This window comes from Onychostoma macrolepis, chromosome 20 (assembly GCF_012432095.1).
Source record: "Onychostoma macrolepis isolate SWU-2019 chromosome 20, ASM1243209v1, whole genome shotgun sequence".
NCBI classification, from domain to species: Eukaryota; Metazoa; Chordata; class Actinopteri; order Cypriniformes; family Cyprinidae; genus Onychostoma; species Onychostoma macrolepis.
In genome coordinates this window covers 11,202,487-11,219,949 of record NC_081174.1, presented here as the reverse complement: position 1 = coordinate 11,219,949, position 17,463 = coordinate 11,202,487, and the positions used below count along the sequence as shown (strand labels likewise).

The 17,463-nt window shown below is 36.9% G+C and overlaps 2 protein-coding genes across 4 annotated transcripts; one reads left to right on the top strand and one right to left on the bottom strand.

The window, feature by feature from the left end:
- Positions 1–1,353: 1,353 nt before the first annotated feature.
- Positions 1,354–12,962, bottom strand: sirt5 (sirtuin 5). Of its 3 annotated transcripts, XM_058757059.1 has the most exons (12): positions 12,840–12,962; positions 12,533–12,615; positions 11,275–11,406; positions 9,998–10,115; positions 9,776–9,909; positions 7,821–7,892; positions 7,078–7,231; positions 6,815–6,902; positions 6,657–6,710; positions 5,550–5,673; positions 4,674–4,789; positions 1,354–4,442 (listed from the first exon to the last, which is right to left on the bottom strand). In XM_058757059.1, the coding sequence occupies exons 4-12, from the start codon at positions 10,095–10,097 to the stop codon at positions 4,370–4,372; spliced, it is 915 nt and encodes a 304-aa protein (XP_058613042.1). In that variant the 5' UTR covers positions 10,098–10,115; positions 11,275–11,406; positions 12,533–12,615; positions 12,840–12,962; the 3' UTR covers positions 1,354–4,369. The 3 variants fall into 3 exon arrangements, with proteins under 3 accessions (XP_058613042.1, XP_058613043.1, XP_058613041.1); XM_058757060.1 differs by lacking the exons at positions 12,533–12,615; positions 12,840–12,962 and adding an exon at positions 11,648–11,897; XM_058757058.1 differs by lacking the exons at positions 12,533–12,615; positions 12,840–12,962 and having other exon boundaries at positions 11,275–11,601.
- ftr85 (finTRIM family, member 85) lies at positions 12,648–17,388 on the top strand. Its single transcript, XM_058757051.1, has 6 exons — positions 12,648–13,189; positions 14,140–14,235; positions 14,373–14,606; positions 14,689–14,848; positions 15,550–15,609; positions 15,715–17,388. The coding sequence occupies exons 1-6, from the start codon at positions 12,854–12,856 to the stop codon at positions 16,245–16,247; spliced, it is 1,419 nt and encodes a 472-aa protein (XP_058613034.1). The 5' UTR covers positions 12,648–12,853; the 3' UTR covers positions 16,248–17,388.
- The last annotated feature ends 75 nt before the right edge of the window (positions 17,389–17,463 follow it).

Genomic DNA, 17,463 nt, shown 5'->3' with positions numbered 1-17,463 from the left:
TTTGGCATAAAACAAAAATCAATAATTTTGACCCATGCAATGTATTTTTGGCTATTTGGCTAAAACTTCCTCTCTTATTATAACAACCAACAAATTGTCAAAATATGGAACAAAAAAGTAATTATCATGCAGAAACACAACAAGATCCGTATCACACCATATGTCTCTTCTAAGTGTCCTCCTCCTCTCCATCACTCCATCCCTATCCTCCTGCTCCCTCCTCTGCATCTCTCTATCCCTGTCCTCTGACAAGCCCAGACTGGGGAGACGCTCAGATTGGTGTGAAATCGATATTTAATGGGACCATGCGTGTATGTGTGTGTAGGATTGATGTTGTGTGTCTCAGAGGATTTTAGAGGCTAAGCGTATGTCAGGGGAGATATTTATTGTGCATGCGCGCGCGTACGTCGTTAAGCTCAGATTGGTGTGAAATTGTGGTTTAATGGACAGGAAATGGTGTGTGTTATTTTTGGAGCAGACCTCTCTCATCGCCTCAGAAACTAATGAGCCACAGTCTCTCCAGGAGACCAAATGCACACACACCAACAGAGACCGGTTACACACACCTCAAAACTACACACTCATTTATCATTTACAAACACAGACATACAGCCCCCATCTCGCACATATAAACACCAAAACAGCATTTTAGTAACAGTGTCAGTCTGTGAAGACACATTCAATTTCTTAAACGCAAATGTGCATTCAGTTGTGCATTTGTAAGTCAGATAAGTCAAGTGATTCACACGGCATCATTCCACAATCTCGTGTTAACATGCAACAATGAATCTGTATATATATATATGCAGGTAAGCAGGACACCCGAGTTGGACCAGGAGGTGTCAAACAAAATGTAGCTTTTCTGCTGCTTGGTAGTACAAGTCATGACAGTGAAAGAGAGAGAGAGAGAGAGATTTCCAGCTGGACCGTGGAATCTGGCATCGGACTAGACAGAATCAAGGTGACCCGATGCCACAGGGTGCATGCACACAAACATACACAGAGTCACTCAAACTCGTCTATTGACTTTGACAAAAAAAACAAACACTCATACATATGCCAACATATGCCAACCACTGGCTAAAAATGGCACAATTTAAACAGTAATCTCTGACAAATTTTGCAGTCAACCTTAAACACAAACTAGGGCTAATATATATATATATATATATATATATTAGGGCTGTCAATCGATAAAAAAAAAAATTCATCGCAATTAATCGCATGATTGTCATGAGTTAACTTGTGATTAATCGCAACTTAATCGCACACTTTTATTTGTTCTAAATGTACCTTACATTAGTATTTTTCAAGTTTTTAATACTCTAATCAACATGGGCATGGACAAATATGGATGCTTTATGCAAATGTATGTTTATTATTATTGAAACCATAGTCAACATAGAGCATAAAGAAGCATAAGACATGTTTCAAAGGTCATAGATGTTTTTCAAAAAACTTGTTCATGTCTATTAGACACAGGAAAAAATAAATTCCAGGTTCCCGTTACTTCTCTTTCTTTGCACTGAGCAATTTACTTACACAAACCTGTTCACATTTTTGCAGGACAGGGCAGCTCACTTCCTCTGAACATGCAAAATGCACATTTATTATTTATTATTAGATTTGTTTGCCTCTCTGTGCCATCATACTGTATTTTGATGCAGCTAGATTCTCAATAAACTGTTTTCATTGATATATTTTACTGTTTCTGTTGTCAGACAACGGAATGAATATGAAATATTATATGAAATAACTACACCGCGTAGTTCTAGGAACTAGCCAGCAGGGTAGAGAACCAGTCGCTCCCTCGGGCCGTTTTCCTGGTTGCGTTCGCCCCGGCAGCAGGAACTCTGAAGCGGCCGACAGCGATCTTTTTGCGTGGCTTTAACAAACGTCAAAAACCGGTGAGTAGAGGACGCTGTGATCAGAGCTGTTTTTGTTGATGTGTCGGGATTTCGTGATAACGGAGATGGAATGTCAACGCACAATTTACGCGATTGCAAGAGCAAAAAGTTGGGCTAAGAGAATAAATTCTTTATTACAGCTTCATCGAAGCTGAGAAAAGAGCACAACACTGCAGACAACAGGTAAATGCCGTTATCACTGTTTTCCATGTTCGTGGAGTAGGCTAAATATGTTTACATGACTTTTTAAAAATGCCGGGTAGCCGGTGTTTCCCGTGCGTTTGGCCCATCAGCGTACACTTACATCACTGATAGTTCCTGTAGAACCGTTTTAGACCCTGCTCTGAAGTAGGAGCTAATTTTTAATTCCTCCAAACGGAGTTCCTGCGGTGCGAACACGCCAAAAGTGGGTAGTTCCACAATTAGGGTACCATGAAAAGGTTCCCGCGATGCGAAAGGCCCTAGTGACTGAAACGCGACCCATTAAGACTAGGCTACATAACCAGCTCTATGGAGTGAAAACAGTATCAAAACCTCCTACAAATGCACGCGAGAGATCCACACGCACGCACACGAATCCACAAATGCACGCGCAAGAGATCCATACACACTGCAATCCACACATGCGCGCGAGAGATCCATACACACAGAGATCCACACACACACAGGATGTTTTCACTCCATACAGCTCTCCTTTCCAAGATGTTAATCTGCACAAAAATCCTGATAATCGAGCCGTCGTCTGATAAAATCAATAGCTGACAATAGCTGTGCTGTGATTTCGGCTATACTTGCATGTAAAATTAGAGAAGCATCATAATATTTGTGTTTATCTGAAAGCGCTGCTCATCTCCGCCTCTCGCTGAACAGAGCAGACGCACAGAGAGAGAGAGAGAGAGAGAGAGAGATGTGCGCGCGCTGGGACAGCAAGACTTCGCGCTTGCGCGGCAGTACCAGCAAGTCTCAGAAACTAAATAAGGTTTGGGCAAACCCTAAAGATTTGTCGCTAGGCGCTTTTTTGAAGAGGGGGAAAAAGTCGCTAAAGGGGTCTTCAAAGTCGCTAAGTTGGCAACACTGTGCATCTCCATTTCTCCAACTATGGGCTAGACCACGGGTCAAACAGAAAACGTTAATTGCGCGTTAATAAAATTAGTGCCGTTAAAATTAATTTGCGTTAACTTTGACAGCACTTATATATATTATAATAAAACAATAATAATAATATTATCATATTAAATGTCATATTGTTATATATTCATTTTTTAATTATTGTTGGCCAATTTGTGCAGCCCTGTTACAAAGAAGTAAAGCAAACCTGGAGTTTTTTTTTTGTTTTTGTTTTTCACATTTAATCTCGAAGGGATAGTTCACCCAAAAATGAAAATTCAGTCATTAATTACCCACCCTCATGTCTTTCCAACACAAATTAAGATATTTTTGAGGAAATCTGAGAGCTTTTTGACCCTGCATAGACAGCAACAGAACTACCACGTTTAAGGCCCAGAAACGTAGTAAGGGCATCATTAAAATGGTTCAATGGTTCAACCGTAATTTTATGAAGTTATAAGAATTATTTTTGTGTGCAAAGAAAACAAATAATGACTTCATGCAGCAATTTCTTCTCTTCCGTTTCAGTCTACGAAGTGTGTACACAAGAGTAAAACGACACATGCGTAGTTGCGTTGCTGTCTATGCAGGGTCAGAAAGCTCTCGGATTTCATCAAAAATATCTTAATTTTGGGTGAACTATCCCTTTAATAACCTAACACTAACAATAGAATTTAAAGGTAAACCAGTCATAAATCTTGTTCATGTACTCCTGTGTTTTTAAGTATTCCCGTTGGACACTTTATTCTATGGTTATTTTATTTAAAATAAAACTTCTGCCTCCACATCCATTGTGTCTGTCTGTGCTCATCCTGATACAGCTCATTCAAAATCATTATTGCATTAGTGTCTAGTCCTACATGTACATTCAGAGTACCCAAAACATTTGACCAATCAATTTTCATGATTTTTCCAGCCAGTTATTTTTAGCTGATTAATTATTTCAGAGCTGAACATATTGAAAACTTACTCATGATGGAAATTTCCAGAACTCTTTGAAACTATTATCTTCCTTGACTTTTCTGAGTCTGGAAATTATGATTTTTAAATTCCCAGGTAATCCACATCTGTGGAAACACTGTAGATAATCTAAGAAGTTACCCATGAATCAACTGGAACAAATCTACTAAGATCCAATGCCAGAAATACAACGTGCACAAAATGCTGCTACACAGGCCAAGCAAACACTCAAAAAGACACTATTTAAAATTTAATTTCAGCCTTTGCACTAAATATTCATAGCACACAAACCATAGAAAAACCAATCACATGAAGGCATGAACCAATCCCATGTGCTCTCAGTTAAAGTGCTCTATGCAGTGGGCATGAACGAATGGGTCATGCCTTCTTTCTCCTTAAATGGCCTCGCTCTCGTGGTGTTCCAGGGCGGGAGGCAGTGTGACACCGCAAGGACCCTCAAAGTGATATCTGTTGGTGAGAGACACATCTCAAATAAACCACACGCAGGTGTTCGATTTGTTTTGTGAAATGTACCGTTCAGTGCTCAAATGCGACAGCGAGAGACGTCACTTAGAGTCCGTGCGTATGTGGAGGCTTGTGCGCAATAGAGCAGCTATGCGTTATCCTGTTGAATGGGCTGAGTGAGGGGCATCTCTGTGACTCACGAAAAGAGATAGTTTGTGTATTTGTATGTCTTACTTAAAGCGCATAGTAGCAGGTGTGCACTCCATGTTGAATTCAGCTACAGGCACTCCTCTACCTGCCACCTGAGGAGCGAACATGGCTGCTGGGTAAACTATGGAGGAGGTGCCCACCTAGAGACAAGAAAACAATGTGACAAACACAGAATACAGCTGGAGGTGACACATTTTTTACATAAAGTAGTCAACACAAACGCATCTGTATGAGGGATTGACAATATTGTGTTGTAAATATTTTTGGCAGATATTTATGCAGCTACCTTCTTAGTCACAGACCTCGCAAACCTACATTTGAAACGGTAGAAATATAACCAGTATAATTTTTTAATAATATTGTTTTTGTTGCTGTTATGCCAGGGTTTCCTGCAATGTTGAATCACAGTGTAAAAAACATTTACTCGAATTGTAAATGTAATTTTGCAGTCTCCAGTGAGGTCTGATTCATGAACAAATTACCCATTTGAGCAGCTTCTTTAAGTGATTCATTTTTAACTCATATTACTGATTTGAAGAGCCTTTCGCTGAATTAATTCACTGAATTCCTCAGAGCAGTCAATAAATCAACATCTGACTCACTTAATAAACTGCAAGATAGCTTTCCTTTCGTTTTTTGCATTCGGGAGGCTCGTGAAAATTACTGACTGATCTCTGGTAATTGATTCAAATGGAGTTTGGTGTTAGCCTGTTGCTAAGCTAACATCTCAATACTTTAGTAAGCTAAAAATAAAAACGTAATGTGAATTTTGAATTTCATCAAAATAAGGCATTATAAGTTCTGGAACAGGCCTATTCTTGATGCCTTAAATTCCTTTCTAGGTAGGCAGCTCACGTGGTTCTGTATTAGTGTTTCATGCATTAATTTTCTATCACTCACCACTAAGCAGAGATCACATTTTTCCAGCTCCTGCTCCACAGCGCTGAGAATATCTGAATCCAGAGTCTCTCCGAACCAAACCACATGAGGCCTCAGCAATCCTTTACAGCCACTTCTGTCACACCTATAAACATTAAGTACAAAACTAACATCTTGAACATGAAATATTAAACACGTGGATATAGGCTGCCCACTGCTGGAGAAAAAGTGTTACTATTCTCAAGTTATTTCTGTACTGATTTTTACATCTTTTTTTAATTTTCCCATGAAGTCGGGTTATAATTTCGTATTACCTGGCAAGCCTCCTACCTGTCTAAATTACACAGCCTTGCAGTATGTTTACAGTAAAGCAAACCAGAGGTATGCATTCCAGCAGCATCTGATTAGATTTGTTGCAGCACAGGACATAATTCCTGATTTGTAGGCAGTAGTGGGCGATGTTCAGAAGAGTTTTTGAAAAAAATGTTCACCAAGGCTGTACTTATTTGATATAAAATGCAGTAAATACTGTAATATTGTGAAATAATATTACAATTTAAAATCACTGTTTTATTTTAATATATTTAAAAATGTAATTTATTCCTGTGATGTAAAGCTGAATTTTCAGCTGTCACTACTCCAATCTTCAGTGTCACATGATCCTTCAGAAATCAGTCTGATATGCATACAGTATAACATTGGTGCTCAATAAACATTTCTTTATCAATGTTGAAAACACTTGTGCTGCTTAACATTTTTGTGGAAACAAAAAAGAAATTCTAAAAGAACAGCATTTATTTGAAACTGACTTTTTTTTTCATAACAATGTAAACGTCTTTACTGTCACTTCTGATCAATTTAATGTGTCCTCGCAGAATAGAAGCATTTATTCCTTTTAAAACCTCAAACAGTGTAGTGTAGTTCTCAGTTCCTTGCAAACTGTTAAAATTACAGAACTACAGTATGCAGAACATTTTGCAGATTTGCACACAACTGTGTTTATTAAATATGTTGACAAATTTCGTAACGGAACAGCACCCGGTAAAATAGCTGCATTCAACAAAGTACTGCAATTTCTGACCAATCAGCACAGTCTACTGTTCTGCAGCAAAGCCCAAACTCACAAACCTGGGCAGGTGCTCCACTGGTATTCTGGCATCCTTGGCACTGGGATCAGGCTCTCTGAGAATTGAAAAAAGAAAAAGAAAAGCAAATACAGAGAGTGCAGTCTCTTGTGGTTTAAATATTTGATGAAATAATGGTGATGTGTTTGTATGAGCTTTTACCCTTTCCCCTCCAGAGCAGGACAGATTGGACTCTTGTGGTTGGCTTTGACTTCTCCACAGCTCATGCAGCGGGTTTTAAATAGACTACCTAGAGAGAAAAAAGAGAAGAGAGAGAGATCAGTTGAAGACAATAACCTCAATTTAAAGGTATGATTCTATGGAAAGATGGGACAAAGCCCCACCAACCAGATGCCCTATCATTTTCATTTCTGTTAGTCAGATGTACTATAACGGCGTCCTGGTTTGAGTAGCTGTTGTCTCACCGTGGATTTCATAGACATGTTTGGAACCAGCACGATGGTGCAGTTCATCGATGTTCTGAGTGATGATCACAACAGAGCGCCCCTGCTTGCTCAGACGGGACTCACACTCCGCTATAGCCAGGTGGGCTGGGTTTGGCATCTTACTGCTCATAACCTGCAAAATTAAATACAATTAATTACAATATGAAAAATGAAATAAATTGAGATGTTATAAGGATGCAAGCAAACATTATTTTTTGTTGAATTATTCTTAATTGTTCAACCCCAGTGTTTAAATATATAACGACATGTGATGCTGAAAGTGGCTAGTAAATTTTTCAAAATGTAATAATCTTTATGTAGTAGTTTTTAAAATGATTTTCATTTTTTTTTTTTTTCAGTTAGTGTTAAAATATTTGATTGTATTATTAATAGTATTGTATAGTGTTTTTTTTCTCTCATATTGGTACCTACAACTGAAATTTTGGTATTGTGACAACATTAATAAAGACAATTAAAAAAAATAAAAAAATACTAGCATGCATCACATAACCAGAAATAAACACTGACGTACTTTCAGATTCCTTACTGCAATTCTAAGGATGCAAAACATGCATATAGAAGAAAAAGTAGTAGTCTCATAGCATTCCGGGCATTTATATTATACTATACCAAATTTATAAATATAACAGTGAATTGATCTCTGAAAGAAACAAATGGCATTATGGTATTGGTAACCATTTAGTCAGTAATGTGTGACCCACCTCACGCCTGTAATGGTAAAATTCCCATACTAAAGAAGGATCTCGAGAGAAAGCTTCAGGGGTTGCCAAATCCTGAAAGACATACAAAGAGAAGAAAAGAGAGACTCCTGTTACTGTTCGATAATGCACATGTGGTGAGAAACTAAGAATTTGAAGAATTATGACAGAAAAGTTTTAGAGTACTATTTATAATAAAATTATCTATATATATTCTGTTTTGCAGCACTTAAAAAATAAAACATCAATGTTCTGTTGTAAAATAATTGTTACATTTTCATTTGATTAAACTTTAAAAGGTTGATTAAATTGTCCATTTTAATATTTAATATAAATATATTAAAATTATTATTATTATTATTAATGTTTGCTTGCTTACATGTGGTGTGACTACAGCGTTTATATGCTCTGCTACAGGTAGCCTGACAAATTTGGTCAGGGCTGTCAAATACAGTAGATGTTGAAAGTTTACAGTCATTATTTACAATGCAAAATGTAAACTACAGTATGTATTACAGGCCCATTTGTATATAATTCTGAATCATAAATTAAAGAAAAGTCATGCAGTATAATATACAACTGGTACCCTACTGTAACTTTAACCCTTTTCAAAGTCTCACACAGATTCAATGAGGTGTTTTGCCGAGGAAGACTCGCCTATTCATTTAGAAGTGTATTTAGGCTTTTTATGTTGTCAATTAGAGCATGATATCGCCTTGTAGTCACTGTGCTTACACTGTTATGCACTGCCAAGTACTATATCAGGGGTTTTCAAAGGACCACAGGAGAATGGAAACGGGTCTGTGAAAAATTTGAGATATATATTTTTTTTTTTTTTGAGCCGTCAAAGTTAGCATTAAGATATTAATGAAATCTATTTAATATACATTCACATGTTATTAACCACCCAACCAAATTGAAAAAAACCCGCCAAGTAACTAAAATAAGTTATCAAAATCTTTGAAAAATAAGCAGGCCTCTGCTCTCAAACGCTGGGGGCGTGTCCGCTGTCGGCGCTGAAACCACGCCCACTCGCGGGAAAGCGGCAGTCTCTCTCAACTGTCAAATACCGCTACAACCTGAATGGATGCTACTGATGCTACCTCTAATTAATTGGATTTATACAGCCATACATGTTTGAGCGTGCAAGTTCGTTATTTAATTGTAGACCCGCGGCAAGCGAGCTCAACGCGCGTCAGCGCTGCAGTGAGTTGAAACCGAAACCTTCTAGTCTTTAAGGCGTGCGCGGCACATGGTTGCTTAGCAACAGCAGCGCTTTGAAAGAAGAGAAAGCGGTACAGCTCGCGTTTCCATGCGTTTTTAGATGCGAATTGTGAACGCTCCATGTTTTTAAATTGTATGTATTCTGCCACCTATTGATGTCTCTGGGCTAAGAAATTCACCCTAGAACCGTCCCTGCCTAGAATCTGTATATCTAACATCACACACATTCAAAAAGACAAACTAACAACTTGACCTCTCAACATAGTAATTATAGTGTTAGGGGCGGGGCCACGCTCGGTGGCTCCATTGCGTCATTGAGCCACCGTTTTAGCCCCGCCCAAAAAATCCTGAACACAGATTTGGTGAAAAACTGTTTAACGATTTAACTCCACAATTCAGTACTACATAGATCAGAGTCTTTGTAATGTGTCTCAGCAATACATTTCTAACATTTGTAATGTGTTTAGAAACAATTCTCAGAATTCTCTTTACACGGACTTTAACTATTTGTTTTAGTATATTAACAATGTAAAAGCCAATTATTTAATTTTGGAAAATAATACTACATTTAATATTCTCCTTTAAATATAGCTGCCTTCATTTTATCAACAGAAGGGATCATCACAAAGAGATTGTCATATTTGAGTCCGAGCATTTTGGAAAACCTTGGTATAAGTCCTTTATTGAAACTATATTGAAAAATGTGTGATGTGTATACAATGTGTGTGGGTTACCTGTGCCTGCCATTTCCTCCAGTAGCCCCCCTGTCCTCTAAAAGTTGGTACTCCACTCTCTGCACTCACTCCGGCCCCCGTAATGATAGCAATATGCTTGGCTTTAGCAAAATCCACACGAAACTCTGCTAAATCTGCAAAATGAAACAAATCGCAAACCATTTCATTCACAGGCCATCCGCTGCCATACATACACAGTGAAGACAGTCTTAAGTGTTTTACTTGAGCTTGGTCTAGCCATCTTTGGAGCGCTCCAGTTCAGTCTGACTACCGCACAGAGGTGAGAGGTCAGCCCCCTACACGTCAACTGACGCACAATCATTGAGGGTTAAATGTCACTCTGCACAGAGAGAAATTTAGAAAAATATACATATTTTACAAAATGCAACATACTCACCAGCAGACACACACAGAATCAGAGAATGAGATTAAAGCACTTCCTCTTTCTGTACAGAGCCGTTCCTTTGCTAGAAAAGGGGGCGTGTCCAGGAACTAGTCTGACAGGTTGGGAAATTCTGGAATTATATCCTTCTATTCATAATCTCACAAAGCGTCACAAAACTTTATTAGTTTTACTTTAGTTTAACTTGAAGAAATTATAATGTACATATTACTATTGTGACTTATGAGTTATGAAATAGATTACTATTTATAATAAACATAAAAACCCTATGCTGTGCATGTTTGGACAAAAAAATACAATAAAACAATGTTGTTGTTGTTTTTTTTGCTATTTATAATATATATTATAATATTATAATAACTCCTTTGTGCAGCTTTTTTTGAAAAAAGAAAAGAAATGCTATTTGTGTGTATATATATATATATATATATATATATATATATTTAAATACATTTGAAAAGATTTACTATTTACTACATTGTTAAATTTAACATTTTAAATGAAAAGTTTAATTAACCCATTTAAATGCAATCCAGAAATACGAAAACATAAAACACCAAATTTGGGGGAAAATAAACTGTTACCTAAAATTGAGTTAAAACACTTCTAAAGTGCCTGCTTGACCTGAGCACATTTCTAAATATCTGGTATGGTGGTGTACCCCTTTATTTGACGTAGTTCCTTAATAAAACAGCACAACCATATTCTTTTTTCTTTTTTTTTAAGTTACAGTTGTCACATAAGAGGAATGAGTCTGACCCTCATGCACGAGACTCGTGGCACTATTGCAGGATCACAGGAACATGAAAAGAGGACAGAACTGAAATGGTGCAATAAAGTAAAACTTTAATAAACATATGTGGACCTTGAAGGACCTTGTAAAATGACCACAGCTGTGCAGAGACGCAAGTTCAAGTGCACAATAGTTCCCTGCTCTCAAATAAGCGTATTAACTCGTTTGTAATTTGAAAAACACTTGATATTAGGTCAAACATGGACAACAAAGCAGCAATACATGTGCAATATATTTTGATGCTTTGCCACATGACTATGAACACACAGCTATCTAACAGAATGAAAGGAAAGTAACAGCTACCTGCGTGTGTTGTGCTGACTTCTGTCACAGATTGTGTAGATTTAATCCAGCAGAGCAGAAGATGAAATATGTATTTATTACATCCACTCAGTTGCTGTCATGAGCCAATGAAAGAGGGTGCACTGCCATCGGCTTTGAGACAAAATTGCACGCACAACACGAACCATGAGACGACAAATGTTACTATTAACTTTCATATTAGATACCTCTGAGGGGCGTTTGGTGGCTCAGGAAACTCAAGCGTCCATTGAGTCACATTCAAATCTCTGAACGCATTTTGAGTTATTGATGATATTTGTGCACCATGAAGTATAAAAGATTAAATAAATTCATTTTAAGGATTGTTATCTGAGAAACAAGCAGACTAACTCACCACAGTAATTTCTATAAAATCACATTCGAAAAGCTTCATCCAGTAATCACATGCTACTGTGAATGGTGCATCCTAACTACTGATGAGAAAAGTAACGCGTATCACGCGCCAATGTGCTTCTTCAGCGTCAGCCTGGACATTAATTTGCAACTGAATAATGGCACTAATAAATTTTAATAGCCAATGAGTTGATATTAAAAGGGTGAAGATTTTAATTATGACACTTAATATGACACTTAATACTTGACCAATAAGAGAAAACATCTGAGCCACTAAACCCCGCCCATTTTTCACTTCCATTCTAATGTTTTTGAGAAGAGCACCGCTGATAGTGAAGACTGGTGCAGACAGCCAGTTATGGAAAGAGCGACCTCTAGCGTGGAGAACATAATACTGTCAGTGGCTGTATCACAATTAAAAATACAGCAGAGACACTTGAAATATGTAGAAAAAAGGCTGATTTCATTGATAGCCTGGTAAGTCATTTAAAGTGAACTTGAAATGTAGTGAATAAAATTTTGGATGTACCGTCCTTACTGTACCCATCCGTTATTCATTGCCAATATTGCTTATAATTAGCAAATTATAATCATAACAATTAGCTTTTATATATATATATATATATACACACACACACACACACACACACATATATATATATATATATTAGTGCTGTCAAATGATTAATGAGTTGTATTTAACGATAGCCTTGCTATTTTATTTTAATGTTGCATAATTTATGTACACACACCCTTTATGTTTGTGCACATATTACATTACAAATATCCACACCCTCTTTGTCTCCCAAAGTGCCAAAAATTAATCCAGAAACATCTTATGAAACATGTAATCATGCACGCATTCATCCAGTGGACATGAACAGACATGCACTGGAGCAACCAACATCATCCCTGGGGTTGATCTTTCCAGAAGCTTTACTTGCGCACTCGAAGCTGTGAATCACTTTTCTGAGGTAAAGATGAAAATATTCGTTACAAAACAATAACAACAACAACAACAACACAGATTGAATGACTTCATTAAGCGTGTGACTCCTCTGAAACATGACCAGAGTGAGACAAACTTTACACGACGGACTCCTCCCATTACAACCTCATAAACAGACAATAGTGGGAGGCACAAGCAAACGCCATACTCGCTCCACAAAGCAGCTGTACAGTCTGTCTTTTACCTTAACTGTAAAAGATGGCAGAGGAAGAAGCTGGTATTTTCGTCAACCAGGAGCAGTTCAGCTGTCCCATCTGTATGGACCTTCTGCGGGACCCCGTGACCATTCCTTGTGGACACAACTACTGTATGGTGTGCATTAAGAGCTACTGGGAGAAGAAGAACCAGAAGTCGTGCAGCTGTCCAGAGTGCAGACAGACCTTCTCCCCGAGACCTGCGCTCAACAAAAACACACTGTTTGCTGAAGTTGTTGAGAAACTGAGACAGACCGGAATGCGTTCCCCCACCATCCCTGGAGCGGAGAATAATGAAGTGATTGCAAAAGAAAAGCAGGACCTCGTCGTGTTCTGTCAGGTGTGTCTGACTTCTCTTCTGACTTTAAATGTGATGCTAAAACTTCATAAGAACTCAGCATAGCAAGAGCTTTATATAAATAAGTAATTAAAAGGTCAGTTAGTTTGTGTATGTTGACCCTCAAAACTATTTTAACACTTAATCCTCAAATGTATTCATAAAATTGCGTTATATAACAAAATATCAAACTAAACAGGATTTGTCTTTGCACAAAAATAGCACATGTACAAGTACACATGTCATACATTAAGTTTTAAATGATTAAACATATTAAAATTATTAAATTGATCAAATAAATATAGGCTAGTGTGTGTGTGTTATTATATTACAGTAAAAAAAAAAAAGTCCTTGAATATAATTTTTTTCCAGATTTATAGGCATCATCCACTTTCATTCTTTGAAAGATTGTGTGTCTTATAAGATAATAAATTTTTGAAGGTAAATGTTGTATTGTTTAGGGTTTCTTTTTTTATATAATATGATAAATTATTCATTTCTAAGTATCAGTATTATTTGGGGACGTCACACGATGGCATCGCTGCTTTTTCCCTAATAAATAATAATTATAATATAAAAATGCTGATATATCAGGCTTTTTTGCTTCATTATGATAAAAAGACAGCTTCTGATTTTTACCTTTGTCTCAAAAAATATCAAAATGAATTTTAATCAGAAATTAAAAACATGCTCACCACAGAAGAAATGTTGAAAAAATAAAATAGTACTATTGAAACTGGTATTTTATGGCTCACGAGGGCTGTGGAATAAATAGGAACAAAAAGAGATCTGCTTGTAATGATGGAGAAAAAAAACCTGATAAAGGTTTGAAAGCCAAAACATGTTGGTATGTTTAAGTGTATGATTAAATTTTCATCACATGTGCTGCTTGGATTTCTTTTTGTTGTTTCAAAAAAATAAGTTTCTTCGTGTATTCATCCTCTGGTCTGCAGCAAGAGCTTAGGCAGTCACAGAGGAGATGCCAGCAGGTCATAAAGGAGCGTGAGACAGAGCTACAGGATCTGAGTCACGCCGTACTCTCTCTCAGGGTGAGTCTATTACTGCCAGGAGGTGGAAAATCTTAATGGACAAGTGCAATAGTGTGGGTCAACTCATGATCCGTCATCAGTATGCGCAGAGAGGTTCTTGGACTCATCACTTCTCTGGTTCTGTTGTTGTGTAACAGAGCTCTGCCCAGGCAGCAGTGGAGGATACGGTGAAGATCTTCAGTGAGCTGATTCAGTCCATTGAGGCACTGTGTTTTGAGGTGACAGGGATGATAAAAGCAAAGGAGCAGATGGAATTAGACGAGGCTCATGGATTTATGGAGAAACTAGAGCAGGAGATCGCAGAGTTCAAGAGGAGAGATGCTGAATACGACACGCTTGCACACCTTGATGATAAAACTCAGTTCCTGAAGGTAGGGTCAGTGCTTCTAGACACCAAAGAACTTGTCATTTGTGATTTTGGTCTAAGAGAGTTTATTTCATTATATTCCTCAGAGCTATGAAGCACTGTGTAGTGAGCCGGAGTTGGTGATCTCTCCTGCAGTTCTAGTCAATCCGGATTTCTCTTTTGAGATGGTGTCAAGAAAACTCCCACATCTGTGTGAGGACATTAAAGACCTGTGCCAGAAGAAATTGGAGAAATTGTCAAAAAAAGGTAAGTCGTCATCTGAATATGTTTGGAATAGCATGCTAACTAAACATTTCAATGTAAAATTGCAATTATTCCAGGTTAATAATTGCATTACTTTAATAGTAATTTCACAGTAGGACTTCTCTTGTGTATAATTGGTTAATGACAGCTTTATAATGTGACAAAAATGCTGTTTCACAGTAATTTGGCAGAAAATAACCCAATATGCATTTATTTCACAGTAAATTTTTGACTTAATTCATGCAATACTGTAAATTTGTGGCATCACATTTCAATGTGATTAATGAATCACATTCTGACTTATTATTATTGGATAATATTGCCAGAGGTCTTTTTTTTTTTTTTCTTTTTTAATTTTGCAAAATTAAATCTTAAACCATTGAATTAAACTCAACAATCAATACTTCAATAAAAAAAAAAATCCTTATTTCCAAAATGGAAACCACTCACAAGTGAAGAGGTCATGTGACAATGTTTAATATATCTATATAAATATCTAAAAAATATTTGTTTTAGGTTTTCTAATGTTGCATACTATTGTTTGAAATGGTTACGAAGTGTTTCACTTACTATTTTATTATAGAACTGTCATAATTCATACAGTATTCAATAAATACATGCAAGTAACACGATTAAACATTAAAAGAAATTAAAATAAGTATATTATTTAAAATGCCTGCACTGTTTATATTTTGTTTTATTAGTGACAATCCTGAAGTTTATTCCTACCCCTGAACCTAAAATCAGAGAGCAGTTTTTGGAATGTGAGTAACACACACACACATGCAATCAAATGTGCAACAGAAATCAATACAACCGACAACAGAATTACTGTCTGTTAATCCATGTCTTGTGTCTCTGGATTTCAGATTCAGGTCCCCTGACTCTCGACCTGAACACGGCTCACAGAAACCTCAGCGTTTCCTCGGAGACTGGCGAGGTGACATGCAGCAAAATCTCTCTATCGGTTCCTGACCACCCAGAGAGGTTTGACAGCTATTTCCAGGTCCTGTGCAGGGAGAGCGTGTCCGGCCGATGTTACTTCGAGACAGAGTGGAGCGGGAAGGGTCCCGTGCACATCACCGTGTCCTATGAGGACATCAGCAGGAAAGGAAAGAGCACCCTGTGTGCATTTGGACACAACGCCCAGTCCTGGAGTCTGGTGTGCTCTGAGGATACATATGCATTCTGGCACAATGGACGGGAAACTAAGATTGCCAAAATGCAGTGGGCTCGCAGGACTGGTGTTTATGTTGACTTCTCTGCAGGAATTTTGGCGTTTTACAGCATCACAGACTCAATTAATCTCATCTACAGAATTCGGACCGCATTCACTCAACCGCTCTATCCAGGTTTCAAAATTAACACTGGGTCCAGTATGAGACTTTGTTATCCACTTTAATGGCATGTAATGGAGTTTATTCTGTTCCTGAGCAATTATTCGAAACTTAAGAAATTAAGTATGAGAGGTCAGGCTCCATTGGTTAACATTAGTTAACTAAATTAGTTCACATCAGCTAACAATAAAAAGTGCTTCTAACGCTTATATCAATCTTATTTAATGTTAATTTCATCATTTACTAATATAATACTAAAATCAAAAGTTGTATATGTTAATATTATTTAATGGACCTGAGCTAACATGGACTGACAATGAACATCTGTATTTTTATATTTGTATTTGTAAAGATCTGTATTTTAATGTAATAAATACTGTAACAAACACTTAATGTTAGTTAATAGTTCAAGTTAGTTAACTTGAACTAATGTAACTAATTGTAAAGTTTGACATAAATGACCAACACACTCTCATGGCATTTCGTAACTATTTTACATTTTGGCTAATTTGTGGCTAATTCATATCCTCTCATTTTAATGTTTTCATATGATCTACTTATGTCCCACTGATCGATTGGGTTGGGTTTAAGGTTCTGTACAAATCACATCATACAAATTCATACTAAATTGCCACCACATAAAATAGTTACGTTTTCTCTGCGAATGTTAAAATTGGCAGGTTGTGCGAACTGTAAAAAACTTTCTGTAAAAACTGTAACTGTAGCTAACTGTAAAAAACCAGTTCTCACTATTAACAAACCATTAACTATGACTAGTACGCAACTAATTTGCTGCTTATTAATAGTTAGTGAGGTAGTTGTTAAGTTTAGGTATTGGGTAGAATTAAGCATGCTTTATAAGTACTAATAAACAGCCAATATGTTATTAATAGGCATGCTAATAAGCAAGTTTATAGTGAGAATTGACCCCTATACTGAAGTGTCACCAAAAATGTTTTCTGGAACCTGGTATGCATAAAATGTTTTTCTTTTTTTTTTTTATTCACTGCCATTATCACTCTATATAATAAAAAATATATAATAAATGTTCCAAAAGGGGGTTTTCGCAGCAGTGCCATTAAAGAACCATTTTTGGTTGTCCAAACAACCTTTCAGTGAACAGATAATAATCTGAAAAATAATAATAATAATTCAGTATAAAGAACCTTTAGTTAAATGGAAAGATTCAACGGATGTCAAAGAGTTCTTCATGGAGTCATCAATGCTAATAAAGAATCTTTATTTAAAAGTGTAACCTATAGCCTCGCTGATGGTCATGGT

Excerpts from the sequence above, each read along its gene's own strand:
- sirt5 (XM_058757059.1), bottom strand. The coding sequence starts at position 10,097 with ATGATTGTGCGTCAGTTGACGTGTAGGGGGCTGACCTCTCACCTCTGT. Across the intron at positions 6,903-7,077 it reads ACATGTCTATGAAATCCACG|GTAGTCTATTTAAAACCCGC; the intron begins GTGAGACAACAG and ends TTTTCTCTCTAG. Across the intron at positions 6,711-6,814 it reads CCTGCTCTGGAGGGGAAAGG|AGAGCCTGATCCCAGTGCCA; the intron begins GTAAAAGCTCAT and ends TTCAATTCTCAG.
- ftr85 (XM_058757051.1), top strand. The coding sequence starts at position 12,854 with ATGGCAGAGGAAGAAGCTGGTATTTTCGTCAACCAGGAGCAGTTCAGC. Across the intron at positions 13,190-14,139 it reads ACCTCGTCGTGTTCTGTCAG|CAAGAGCTTAGGCAGTCACA; the intron begins GTGTGTCTGACT and ends TCTGGTCTGCAG. Across the intron at positions 14,849-15,549 it reads GGAGAAATTGTCAAAAAAAG|TGACAATCCTGAAGTTTATT; the intron begins GTAAGTCGTCAT and ends TTGTTTTATTAG.